General features: G+C 28.7%; 4 protein-coding genes across 6 annotated transcripts; 3 read left to right on the top strand and 1 right to left on the bottom strand.

The window, feature by feature from the left end:
- The first annotated feature begins 219 nt into the window (after positions 1–219).
- LOC124422853 (40S ribosomal protein S8) lies at positions 220–1700 on the top strand. The gene is made up of 5 exons (XM_046959788.1): positions 220–223; positions 625–755; positions 992–1243; positions 1336–1465; positions 1550–1700. The coding sequence occupies exons 1-5, from the start codon at positions 220–222 to the stop codon at positions 1657–1659; spliced, it is 627 nt and encodes a 208-aa protein (XP_046815744.1). The 3' UTR covers positions 1660–1700.
- A 1266-nt stretch (positions 1701–2966) lies between these two features.
- LOC124422967 (40S ribosomal protein S8) lies at positions 2967–4465 on the top strand. The gene is made up of 5 exons (XM_046960138.1): positions 2967–2986; positions 3390–3520; positions 3757–4008; positions 4101–4230; positions 4315–4465. The coding sequence occupies exons 1-5, from the start codon at positions 2983–2985 to the stop codon at positions 4422–4424; spliced, it is 627 nt and encodes a 208-aa protein (XP_046816094.1). The 5' UTR covers positions 2967–2982; the 3' UTR covers positions 4425–4465.
- Positions 4466–4578: 113 nt separating this feature from the next.
- Positions 4579–10823, bottom strand: LOC124422961 (protein kinase C-binding protein 1). Of its 3 annotated transcripts, XM_046960131.1 has the most exons (10): positions 10702–10823; positions 10461–10588; positions 10076–10284; positions 9789–9994; positions 8718–9139; positions 8305–8629; positions 8019–8199; positions 6093–7943; positions 5724–6016; positions 4579–5173 (listed from the first exon to the last, which is right to left on the bottom strand). In XM_046960131.1, exons 5-10 carry the CDS (start codon positions 9119–9121, stop codon positions 5057–5059), a joined length of 3171 nt encoding a protein of 1056 aa, XP_046816087.1. In that variant the 5' UTR covers positions 9122–9139; positions 9789–9994; positions 10076–10284; positions 10461–10588; positions 10702–10823; the 3' UTR covers positions 4579–5056. The 3 variants fall into 3 exon arrangements, with proteins under 3 accessions (XP_046816087.1, XP_046816088.1, XP_046816086.1); XM_046960132.1 differs by lacking the exon at positions 9789–9994 and having other exon boundaries at positions 10123–10284; XM_046960130.1 differs by lacking the exon at positions 9789–9994 and having other exon boundaries at positions 10702–10822.
- A 48-nt stretch (positions 10824–10871) lies between these two features.
- LOC124422963 (myotubularin-related protein 9) lies at positions 10872–13589 on the top strand. Its single transcript, XM_046960133.1, has 7 exons — positions 10872–11331; positions 11459–11624; positions 11707–11993; positions 12076–12179; positions 12251–12555; positions 12654–12977; positions 13048–13589. The coding sequence occupies exons 1-7, from the start codon at positions 11176–11178 to the stop codon at positions 13446–13448; spliced, it is 1743 nt and encodes a 580-aa protein (XP_046816089.1). The 5' UTR covers positions 10872–11175; the 3' UTR covers positions 13449–13589.
- The last annotated feature ends 767 nt before the right edge of the window (positions 13590–14356 follow it).

Genomic DNA, 14356 nt, shown 5'->3' with positions numbered 1-14356 from the left:
CGAAGTAAAGTATATATATATGTATACACATTTGATATTTACAATTTAAAATTTATATTGCTTATTTAATTCTTTGAGCCAAGTTTATTTAATAAAAATTGCATTCATATTATAATTAGGTACTCGTATAGCCTACATGTGAATGAAGCATAAGCGTTAAAACGGAGAGCTATCTTAGTGACATTTAGTAGTTCTATGTTTCTTTTTTAATCCGGCGAGATGGGTGAGTTTCTCGGTTTTACAAAAGTTTGTTTTTATCGAATTACATCTGCATTTTCCGTGAAAAACATCTTTATAAAATATGAAAAATTTGTATACAATGTAATAATCTAGAGATTCGTTATTATATTATTTCAAAATTTGTCCTAAAAATTTGTTTAAATTATATCGACTTTTAATGGTTAGAACCACTTTTCAAAGTTTTTGTACAATATTTTATAATATATAAAAATATATATTAATGTAAAGTTAGTCGATATTACTCGTCCGCATTTGATGATACGTTTTAAAATTTGTTAGAAATGACACTACATTGAATTGTGTAAACATTAGAATAATTAGAAGTTTGTAATCAGATTTTATGTATGTTCAAGTAAAACGTATATAGATGTTTTTAATGAATAGGTATATCGCGGGATCATTGGCATAAGAGGAGAGCAACTGGTGGAAAGAGGAAGCCTATCCGAAAGAAGAGAAAGTTTGAATTAGGTCGTCCAGCCGCAAATACTAAACTTGGACCTCAACGCATTCACACAGTAAGTTTAAGATTCAGATAAAAGTGTGAATAGTTTATTAAACTGCATAAATTTTTAAAAGTCTATTACAGTAAATTTTGTATTTATCATTTTATTAAGTAATGATGATCACCTTACCTACTCTGAGAGTTATGTTGACATTTTCCCACAGCGAACTGATTTATACATAATCAATGTAATTTGTTGTTTTTTTTCTTTAATTACATAATTGATGCGTATTATTTTTTTGTGATAAGGTACGCACCCGTGGTGGAAATAAGAAGTATAGGGCACTTCGATTGGATACAGGAAATTTTTCCTGGGGTTCTGAATGTACCACAAGAAAAACTCGCGTTATCGACGTTGTATACAATGCATCAAACAATGAATTAGTTCGTACAAAAACTCTTGTAAAGAATGCAATTGTTACTATTGATGCCACACCATTCAGACAGTGGTATGAAGGCCATTATGCTCTTCCATTGGGACGCAAGCGAGGTGCAAAATTGGTAGGTTAAGCATTAATTATATTTATGCACTTGATCTAGGAATATATTTCTGGAATAGTTTATAGGAAATAAAATGGAATTAAATATTTTAGACAGAAGCAGAGGAAGAAGTTCTTAACAAGAAACGGTCGAAGAAAACAGAAGCCAAGTACAAAGCAAGGCAACGATTCGCCAAAGTTGAACCAGCCTTAGAAGAACAATTTTCTACGGGACGAGTTCTTGGTATTATATCTTTAATAATTTTTTGTTATTATTATATAAATTTATATATTCATATATATCTGACCGATATTTATTCGATTGCAGCTTGTATAGCCAGTAGACCTGGTCAATGTGGAAGAGCTGATGGTTATATTCTCGAAGGTAAAGAATTAGAATTCTATATGAGAAAAATTAAGAGCAAGAAAGCTAAATAAGCATGTAATTTTGTAAATAAAATTATCTCTGGATAATAAAATGTGTAAAATTACTTTTATGTAAGACCAATTACCTCTCTGGATCATGTATTGCAAATAAATGTTATTACACATTATTATGTTGCTTTCTAAAAACAATTTAAATTTGAATAACTATTATTTCTTAATGAATATAAAGTAATTGTTTATTCTATAAGAAACCTGTGCTAATTATTCATCAAAAGTTAATGGATTTTAGACGAAAACAAGACTGGTTATTATGTTTTAAATTTTGTTCAAATATAATTTTTTTTTGTTTTCGTTACTACCTTATATAATAATGGTATAAAATTCATACCTAACGAAATATTGGGTCGAAATTATTTTATATTTATGTTTTAATAAGTATGCTTTTGTTTGAACAAACACATACTTTATAATAGTAAATTCTAATCTATTAGCAATGAGTAAGAAAGCTAAGACGTTTACTCAAACTTGTTATTTGACAAAATTGTTGTCAATTACCTTCGTTGTCATCAGCTCCTGAAGGCACCAAGTACAAAATCTACTCCTTCTGCTCAAGGGATTTTACATTAAAAATATTTTTTATTAACATTGTATGAATATCTATTTATAGTTTAAAAATTTTAAATAATCATACAAATACTATTATTATGGAATAAGAAAGTTACGACACATACAGTGATTGAAATTCAATAGAATACTTTTAGCTAGCAATTAAAATTCTATACATACAATTGTATAGGTCACAATGTCCAAAATGTACTCATTTTCTTTACTTGTAATATTATTATCTTTTTTCTACTATTTACTACAAAAACTTATAAATTCCGCCAAATTATAACACAACAATGTACGTAACCTACAATTCAAAATATGTCCTATGCATAGTTTTATTATAATTTAAATCCTATGATATTCGATTAAATCCTTCAGCAAATCGTTTTTAAATTCAATTAACAGTAAATAATTTATTCATCATTCATTAGTATCATTTTAATAATAATTTTAATCTCATTGATATTCAAAAAGAGGAAGTAGCAAGTTATTGGTTGAAATTTTCTGATAAATGTGAGTAGTAAACGAATTAATTATCGAAGTAAAATATACATATATATACACATATTTGATAATATTTACAATTTAAAGTTTATGTTGCTTATTTAATTACGATTCTATGAGTCAAGTTTATTCAATAAAAATTGGATTCATATTATAATTAGGTACTCGTATAGCCTACATGTGAATGAAGCATAAGCGTTAAAACGGAGAGCTATCTTAGTGACATTTAGTAGTTCTATGTTTCTTTTTTAATCCGACGAGATGGGTGAGTTTCTCGGTTTTACAAAAGTTTGTTTTTATCGAATTACATCTGCATTTTCCGTGAAAAACATCTTTACAAAATATGAAAAATTTATATATAATGTGATAATCTAGAGATTCAATATTATATTATTTTAAAATTTGTCCTAAAAATTTGTTTAAATTATATCAACAATTTAATGGTTAGAACCACTTTTCAAAATATTTGTACAATATTTTATAATATATAAAAATATATATTAATGCAAACTTAGTCGATATTACTCTTTCGCATATGGAGATACGTTTTAAAATTTGTTAGAAATGACACTACATTGAATTAATAATAAACATTCGAATAATTAGAAGTTTGTAATGAGATTTTATGTATGTTCAAGTAAAACGTATATAGATGTTTTAATGAATAGGTATATCGCGGGATCATTGGCATAAGAGGAGAGCAACTGGTGGAAAGAGGAAGCCTATCCGAAAGAAGAGAAAGTTTGAATTAGGTCGTCCAGCCGCAAATACTAAACTTGGACCTCAACGCATTCACACAGTAAGTTTAAGATTCAGATAAAAGTGTGAATAGTTTATTAAACTGCATAAATTTTTAAAAGTCTATTACAGTAAATTTTGTATTTATCATTTTATTAAGTAATGATGATCACCTTACCTACTCTGAGAGTTATGTTGACATTTTCCCACAGCGAACTGATTTATACATAATCAATGTAATTTGTTGTTTTTTTTCTTTAATTACATAATTGATGCGTATTATTTTTTTGTGATAAGGTACGCACCCGTGGTGGAAATAAGAAGTATAGGGCACTTCGATTGGATACAGGAAATTTTTCCTGGGGATCTGAATGTACTACAAGAAAAACTCGCGTTATCGACGTTGTATACAATGCATCAAACAATGAATTAGTTCGTACAAAAACTCTTGTAAAGAATGCAATTGTTACTATTGATGCCACACCATTCAGACAGTGGTATGAAGGCCATTATGCTCTTCCATTGGGACGCAAGCGAGGTGCAAAATTGGTAGGTTAAGCATCAAATATATTTGTGCACTTGATCTACGAAGGTATTTCTGGAATAGTTTATAGGAAATAAAATGGAATTAAATATTTCAGACAGAAGCAGAGGAAGAAGTTCTTAACAAGAAACGGTCGAAGAAAACAGAAGCCAAGTACAAAGCAAGGCAACGATTCGCCAAAGTTGAACCAGCCTTAGAAGAACAATTTTCTACGGGACGAGTTCTTGGTATTATATCTTTAATAATTTTTCATTATTATTATATAAATTTATATATTCATATATATCTGACCAATATTTATTCGATTGCAGCTTGTATAGCCAGTAGACCTGGTCAATGTGGAAGAGCTGATGGTTATATTCTCGAAGGTAAAGAATTAGAATTCTATATGAGAAAAATTAAGAGCAAGAAAGCTAAATAAGCATGTAATTTTGTAAATAAAATTATCTCCGGATGACAAAATGTGTAAAATTATTATTGTGTAAAAACCAATTACCTTTCTGAATCATATAGTAGAGAAAAATTTTTTTACATGTTATTATGTTGCTTGTTATAAGCATAATAATAGTAGGTAATTTATTTTTGAATTACTGTTACTTTTTATTAGTACCAATTATGTATTCCAAGAGTTCGAAGTTATGATGTACTTAACATACTATATGTATATAGTAAACATAATTTTTCTAGTAATACATCTGTTCAGAGACTATTCAACTTTTCATTTTTTATATTAATATAAAGTTTTTACGTATTAAATCCATTTTTACAAAGTAAATACTTGTTCAATCACCAATATTTACATACATACACATTTTTATAAAATTACTTTTATTTTCAATTTTAAGATATTTGACTTAATGCATCACAAATATACAACCAAATATTTAATGTCTACGATTATTCTATTCTAATAGCTAATATCAATATATAATTGACAAGATGTATTTAGACAAAATTATTTAAAATAGCTATTTAAAATCAGTTTACACAATGTGTATTGAACTATATTATTGATTGCAAATAGTTTTAACGTGACATCTATAATGAAAGATTTTATTTGTCTTCATTTTTAGAACATGAAACATAATGAGACTTTGATAATCCAGGTGATTTATTATGTGGTAAAGAATAAGCTCTGCACGCAGGGTTACTTACTTTCGTATTAATATTCTGAAAATAAAGTAAAACATTTAACACAATAATGATATTGCAAAGAGAACATTTACGAATAATACTTCAAAATTTTAAAAGTTCAGAGCATATGTAGTGTAAGCCTTGTATATATATATATATATATATATATATATATATATATATATATATCTGAATTGTAAAATTGTCCAAGTATTTTCATGAATTAATAAAATTATGTTATCTTTTTAAAGACGAATATTATACTTTAACGACTTATTGTGAATTAGTCATTTAGGTGATACCTTGCTAAAAAATAAACTCTATTTTTTTCTCTTCGTTATATCACAAAGTATATGTTGCCTATAATAATAATAATTCCATTTGATCAGATTGACACATTAAGCCAGTAGAAATATATAAATAGAAATCTGTTACTGTAAAAAGCAAATGGTATTATATTAAGTATCTTTACAGTAATACTTTATTATTTAGTATTTTTGATTTTCAACATTACAGACTTACACCAATGGCTCTGTATACTTTACGATACATCCTGTACATATATTATGATGAACTTTGGTATTACCTGTTGTTGACTTGATCCTACGGCTGTAGTTGTAACTATTGTAGTAAAAGAAGGCTTTTGAGCACATGTTCTCATATGAGTTGGCCAATGAGACTGCTGACATGAATAATCACAATAAGCTGTATTCCAGCAACAATAAAATAATGCTTCACGATGACACATAGCACACCATTGTTTACGTTTTGTCTCTTCGATACATTTCATTTTTTCTTGTTCTATTTCTCTACGAGTTTCTTCGATAGCTCGAAGCCGTTCTGCTTCCAGACTTGCTTTCATTTCTCTTAACATACGATCTAAAAATTATAAGGGTAAATTAAAATTGTCATACTAAATTGTTATGCTAAAATGTTACAAAACATTATAAGATACCAGTATTGTGTTTTAGTTCTGCTAATTGTTGTTGATGTTGCCACCTCATGCGTTCAATCTGTAGTCGTAAAAAGTGTACTGTGGCATGACGCTCATCGGTGGTATCATCTTCACAATTTTGACTGTTATGAGCAGCTTCTCTATATGCTTCCTCCATTAACTGAGCCATTCTTTTTGCTAATTCTTCAGCACCATGATACAAACGAGCACTAAGTGGTCCAGCTTCTGGAGGAAGTAATTGATATCCAATGGAATAATCTTTCTGAGGAGTTGGAATAGATTCTGTTGAACTAGATAATGTATTCGATGATGAATGAAGTGTAACTTGTGGATAAACAGATGGTTTGATAGAGAAAGATTTTTTTGCTCTGCTCTCCTTTTTTTGTTCTTTTGAACCTGATTTTGTAATTGTGCAACTTTCTTTATTTGTTGAATTACCCTCTGTTAATGTAGACTGTTGTACTGTATCCACCGATTTATTATTTGTCACAAGTGTTGTTTGACCTAATGTTGAATATGATGCAAAAGATCGTATGTTTTGTGATATGGTAGCGAATGTAGAAACAGATGACGTGACAGTTGGATTTGTTATTGTTTTATTCGGTAGATCGTGTTTGTCACTTTGTAATAAAGATAGAGTAAGTGGAACGATTGATTCCTTGTTTGTTAATCCTGTTTTATTTTTTTGTTCACTTTCTGAAAAAGATTTTAAAGCTTTTTCTGCATTTAACTTGTCAACTAACCTTGTTTTTGGCTTATAAACTTTAGCAGTACTTTTATTGAGCCTAGATGTTATTTTTAAAATTTCAGTAACATTACTTTTATTGGCAGTAGGTTTTACAATGGAATGTTTCTTCGATGTTTGCTCCATTTTTAAAGGTTCACTTTGTTTTGAAACTTGGTCAGTAGGTGTTAAATTGTCATGTAAATTACTTTTTGATACAGATACATTAGACTCATTAGATCTTTGTAGATGAGCACTTGTATTATTTTCATCGATATTCTTTTGATCTGATTTAATAGATTCATTTTCTTCTGCTGATACATCTTCCATAGACGTCTTGTTTTCCATGTTAATCAATTTCTTCTTAAATTCACTTTGCTGCATATCTAAATTAATACTACTGTCTGAGCTTGGAGAAGATTGATCAGAAGTGGTTAATTTCTGTGTTTTATTTCGGGATTTATTTTCATCGTCAGAAGCAATCATATCAGAATCAAGTTTGTAGTCAATAGCAGAAGTTTCAGTTTGTGATTTATCCTTGACAGAAAGATTACGTTTTCGAAAAGCAGCCTTCTTTTTAGGTACCAAAAATTCAGAAGATGTACAATTATTTGGTTGAAGTGGATCGTAGTTCGGTAGCATAAGTTTTATTTGCATTGGATCGTGCGGATTGTATTGTACTTTCGGTGGTGCAAATTTAAATTTACCAAATACAAGCTCAAGTTTACGACAGTGTCGGGTAATTTCTCTAACGCATTCGTCCATATCTACTTTTCTTTTTCGAGGCAATGGAACAGGTGGATATTCAGAATATAAATAAAGATCTCGAGGTGGTATCCATGCCCGATCGTGTTCGCCGAAAAAACGAACATCTACAAAACCTTGAGAATTTAATCTTGGCATAGCTTTAGCAGGCCAAAAAGGAAAACCTTTCAATTTAGCCCATACAAGTGGATGTGGTTGACGACAAGGCTCGATAAACCATGAAGGTTGTGGCCTAAATAAGTTACGCGAATGTGCATAACAATCAGGACAAGCCTCAATTTCTGATACCTCTTGACGTGCCACTTTAATTATTTGTTTTGCAGTATTGGTTAATTTAGATGTATCAGCATAAACTCCACCACCTGTAGAAGACTTTAGTTATTAGGATTATTCCATAACAATGTGATATGTATATAATTACAATCTATCTTACGTACATGTATTATAAACAATGCAATTGTGCTGTATCCATTTTGCATCAGACATAAATGCATCAGTACTGCCATAAAGTTTTAAACGTACATTAGATTCTAAAAGATTTAAATCCATTGGTTTAACAACATAATCCAAGTAGTTTTGAGCTTCATTGAGTTCTACAGGCTTCCAAAATGGCTCAGACTAGAAAAATAAATTAATTTATTGGCAAAAGAAAAACAATAAAAGAAAAGTTTAAAAATAATTTAGTAAAATAAGAATATAATAGGAAATTAAATCCATACATACACCCGAATATTCACGCATTCTTTGAACTACATTTTTAAGCAACATACATAATTGATCAACTGATAATTGTGCCATTGCAACAGAACGCGTTTCTGCATTTTCTGCTTTCAATATTGTAGCACATTCGCCACAAATCCAGTTATGAACAGAAATCGGTGGTGTACCTCCCAAACATCTACGATGCCACGATCGCGGACAAGCACTACAATGTACTTCTGTTGAATCTTTGTGACACCTCCAACAATATTTATCATTTGCATTTTTCAATTTTTTTCGTTTGCTTTTAACTTCATTTTCTTCAGAAAGTGAAGCACTTTCTTGTGTACTATAAATCATTATTAATGATGTTTATAACAAATAATGATATTCAAATAATTAAAAGAATTAAAATGATTTAACAATGTAGAAATTACCTTGAAGTTCTACGCTTTCTTTTTATATTATCAATATTATTTTCTGTTGTATCTGTCGTAGAATCTTCACAACTTTCTTTCACAGTATCTGCATTCGATGATGTATCATCTGTCAAATTTTCATTTTCCTGTTCCGTTTTTATTTCTTCTACTTCGATATTATCTTGCTTATCGATAGTCGGGGTGACAATATCTTCTGAATCACTTTCATTTATATCAACTTCATTTATTGCATCTTTGATATCATTGACTTCGTCTACATTTTGTTTTTCTTTCTGAGCAACATTTGTAGCGTCAACTTGATGAGTATGTTCTAATGAATCATTTTTTGATTCACTCAAAACTGAACATTGGCTTATTGTTTCTAATTCAGTATCATCATTCAACTTTGTTGAGGTATCCATATTTATTTTTACAGATTACTAAATGAGAGAATACATGAACATTCATTATTTTCTTGATATTTCAAATAAAAAAGACATTACCATTTTATGTGTTATGAATTATCAATTAATAAGAATTACATAATTCATGTATCTTTAAAAAATACTTTTATGTCTAATAAAATAAAAAAAATCTACATATGTGTGTGTATATATATATATATATATATATATATATATATATATATTTATTTGGATATATGCAACAATAATAATATCTAAAATAAGTGAATAATAAAACATAACATGTTATCTGGCATAATAGAATGTTATGAGAATAAAGCATATAATAAAATAACATAATTAATTAAATTATTGTGTAAGAGGAAAACATATGTGTAACTTGATATCATTAGATCACGTCCATAAATGCATATACAAATATTTTACATGTACAGATATATTCACTAATTCCTACAAACTAGTTGGAACAGTATCGATTTTTGGAAAAGTAGATATTATAAATTTATAGACAGCATTATATATAACATCATGCTAAAGGAATTTATATAAAATTATACTTGAGAAAAAATAGACCAGCTACATGATATATGTTACCAACATATCTAATCAGTAATTTATGCATTAGTGAATATTGTATTGTAGTGAAAATAAAAAAGGAACTTACATTAAAAATGATGAAACTTAATAATGTTCCACGTATATTTCTATGGTAGGTAGTACATATATTCATATACATATATTGATAATGTACAAATCGTTCATATATCCCATCCACACATATATATATATCTCAGACATATATGTATGCGTATAAAAATACTCATAGAAGTAGTGCTTTGTTATGAAAAATGTGGACAAAGCAATTACTTCCTAGAAAATTTCTATAGTAATTTGTCGATCCAAGAATAAATTTAATATTGATAATTATATTCTGTTAAATATATTACCTACCACATAATATGGATAGCTGTGAATTAAAACCGACAACACCAACTCACACGACTTTACCCCAGAGATTTCTTTCCTTTTCCTATATGCCAACTTTGCCTCTTTAGTGGTTCCATCTTTCGACGTTATATTGAATTGATAATTGGTCACGTGATATTTCGTTAAAACTTATACTTCATAACTATTGTTCAAAATTATGAAACCTGTCAATTCTGTAAATAATGAAAAATATTGTTATTAATATCATGTAACAAGAATGTTCCTTTTAAAAAATTATACATAAAAAAATTATATTGCGATAGAAATGTTAACACCCCGTGAATGAGGTTAGAGTTTTTATAAATTAAAAACACGTCCAATCTAGTAAATTATACAAAATTTATAATACCATATTTGTAATTATCGAAGATGCTATCGTTATATAAATATTTATTATTATCCTCCTCATTGTCATCCTTCGTTGACTTCTTTAAAATAATACAATGTAATGCTACGAAGTAATCGATTGTATAACTTCTGAAATATAATTCATCAAAATAACCTCAAAATAAACAATTGAACAAATGTTCCTTGTATATATGTGTATGTGGGTGTGTCTATATATATACATATAAAGTTATTTAACTTACAAGTAGTATTGAATTAATTCGATATTGTAAGCCATTTAAGACACTGTTACAAACATAGTAAGTGACAAGTGAGGTTAGAGAAAGAATTAGTCACGTGACTATTCTAAATACTCTTGCGAAACGACACATACATACGCGCAACACGTATATGGTGATATTTCATGACACCACACAGAGAACATGGAAACTCAATAAATATAGATAGCTTATAAACCCTATCGATAACAAACAGAAAGTTAACAGATGCCTTCTTGAGTTAGAATAGAAATATATGAAAAATGTGTATACATTAACGATAAACAAATTTTGTAAATTACCATTTTATTTGAAGTGTCAATTTAACTCATCATATACGTGTATTATTCATTGACAGCGATCTATTGTCACATTCTTAGGTTATGTTGATCTGTCAAAGTGTTTCTTTGTGTTTCAATTATTTGTCAATAGATATAAAAATTAAAATTTATATATAAAATGGAATGTGGACATTTAATTTTGATTCCGAAGGTGGACAATGTTGTATTAATTGACAAAAGTGATGGTAATAATAAAAGTTTGGAAGGAACATTATGTATTAGTAGCCATAATCTTATCTTATCTTCAAGACAAGGTGATGAACAGGAATTATGGGTGAGATTTGTATAATAATATTAGATTAAATCAATAATATTAAATTAGATTAATAGATATTATATAAATATTAGTATTATATTTTATTCATTTTATAAACGTTACTGATATTATCTACTTTTCTTAGCTTATATATAGGAATATCGATGTAATAGAAAAAAAATTAAATACTCAAAGTCCTGGAGGTAGTATCATATTAAAATGTAAAGATTTTCGTGTACTTCAGTTGGATATTAATTCTACCGACGATTTAATCAGCGTTATGTTGTCTATAGAAAGATTAGCATCATTAGGTAGCTATATTTAGATCTATTATTTTTAATAATATAATATGCCATTCATTGTCATTATATAATGCATTATGTACTTTTACAGAACAAACACTTCAATATCCCTTTTTCTATAGACCAAAAGCAACAAATGTAATACAAATAGAAGATGGATGGACAGCATTTGCTCCTGTTTCAGAATGGTCTAGATTATTGGCTGCATATGCAGATGAATGGAGAATCAGTTATTTGAATATAGATTACAAAGTTTGTAATTCTTACCCATCAGCTGTTATAGTACCTAGACACATAGAAGATAAAGTTATAATATCTTCTGCTAGTTTTCGAGATGGCGGTAGATTTCCTGTTTTATGTTATAGACATGAAGGCGGGGTAAGAATAAAACAATCAATGCTATTTTATTATTATTAAGAAAACATAAAAATATTTAATTTTACGTATTTCATTTTTATAGAGTGTTTTATTACGTAGTAGTCAGCCAATGTGCGGTGCTACTGGTAAAAGATGTAAAGAAGATGAAAGATTATTAAATGCAGTTTTAGGTCCTGGAAGACGAGGGTATGTATTAATCATTGCCATAAAATAATTCAACTACAATTTAGAATGATTGAAGGGAAACTTATTGCCAGGTATATAGTAGATACAAGATCTATTACCCAAGCTCAAAGTTCAAGAGCTAAGGGTGGTGGTACAGAAATGGATGCTGCTTATCCTCAATGGAGAAAAGTGCATAAAGCGGTGCCACGGCCTCATGATTTAGCAGACAGCTTTTTCAAATTAATAGAGGCTTGTAATGATGTAACTAGTTCTACATCGCAATGGTTGTCTAGACTTGAAAGCAGTGGATGGTTAACTGCCATTCAAAGTGCTTTAAATGCTGCTTGCGTAACTGCTCAGTGTCTTCATCAGGAAGTTGCAGCTGTATTAGTTCATGGTATAAGGAATAAATATATTCTTACCAATTATAAATAATAATATAATACAGATAAATATATATATATATATATATATTTTTTTTTTTGTCCATTGTAGGAAGTACAGGTAGAGATTCAACATTAGTTGTGACAAGTTTGGCACAAGCAATATTAAATCCTGATTGTCGTACCGTACGTGGTCTACAAGCTCTTATAGAACGAGAATGGTTACAAGCTGGTCATCAATTTTTTACTCGTACACGGCATGGACCATATCATCCTTCTCATTCTCAAAGTCCAACACATGCTCCAACATTCTTACTTTTTCTCGATTGTCTTTACCAGCTTTATTATCAATTTCAATTTAGTTTCGAATATAAGGTGGATTTATTGATAGAATTGTATAAACATAGCTACTGTTCAGAATACGGAACATTTTTAGGTATATTATTAATAAATTTATACAAATTTTCGAAATACTTTAATATATTAATTATATATTACTTTTATAGGTGATTCAGAAGCAGAAAGAGTTCAACTTCAATTGTCTGAACATACTTATAGCTTATGGTCCTACATGAATCAACCAGAAGTATTAGAAAAATGGTTAAATCCTTTGTATGATCCAAATCCTGGAGTTATTTGGCCTAGTGTTGCACCTATCAGTATTCAATTATGGAAAGAACTTTACCTTGCACACACCAGTGCTTCGTCCTGGAATGGTGCTCTTTCTTGTGCAAAACAAATAAAACAGAATCATTTAGCTGTGAAAAAAGTAGCTGTCCAGTTACATGCACAAATTAAACGTGCATTAGAAGAAATTCAAGAGGATCCTGATATGTCTTTCGATTTTGATATTCAGGAAGAACACACTCTTGTAGCACAATTAAGTTTAGAATCGCAAAGCACTTGATATAAATTATAATGATCTGAGAAGAAAAAAAAAAAGAAAACTTCATATTGTCCTAATATTTTGTAAATTTAATCTTATCTGATATAATGTTAATGAATAAGTAATTGTCACATTTGCAAATAGATCCATATTCATACCTCATTATACTATCATAAAATTATATTTATTTAATTAATATCTTTTTTACATTTTGATTATATCTGAAATATAGTTTATTATCTTTTATGAAGATTTTAAAAAAGAAATAGGTATGAGCGTGGCTCTAAAAAAACTTTTCGTAATATAAATATATGAACATTTTAGCAATATATTTGAAAATTATATTGTAAACTTTATAATATTTAAAATGTCTTCATATTTAATGTACTTATCTATGCAAAAAAAGAACAATTAGAGAAACGACAATTGATTAAGGGATAAACGAATTGTGATATTTTAAATATCATTTTAATATTATAATACGTACATAACATAATTTAGTAATCGATTATTTTTTTTTTTTTTTGTTTATTTTGTTTTCCAATGAAACAAATAACATTTTGATTGACAAAGTTACACGAAATATATACATATATATATATATATACATATACATAGTTATTAATAAAGTAGTAAAATGTATAATCGTCCTTCAAATTATTTATTTGAAGGTACGTAGTATAGTAGTACAAAGTTTTAAGAATATAAGCAAGTTTTTACCGTTATTTCGGTGGGAGAGGTTAAGGGGGTAGGATTGATGTTTCGAAGGGAAAGGGGAGAAGATTGGAGGGGAACACGGCAGGTGTTCATACACAAAGAAACTGAAAGGAATCCCACGGCCATCGGCTTGAGTTGTGAGAATCTTTCGTTTACGTGTTAGATCTCTTGGTAAGAATGTACAACATCTTACTTTAATTTTATATAATTTT

The sequence above is a fragment of the Vespa crabro genome, chromosome 3 (assembly GCF_910589235.1).
Source record: "Vespa crabro chromosome 3, iyVesCrab1.2, whole genome shotgun sequence".
NCBI lineage: Eukaryota > Metazoa > Arthropoda > Insecta > Hymenoptera > Vespidae > Vespa > Vespa crabro.
Note: the sequence above shows the minus strand (reverse complement) of the source record. Positions and strands in the feature narration are given on the sequence as shown.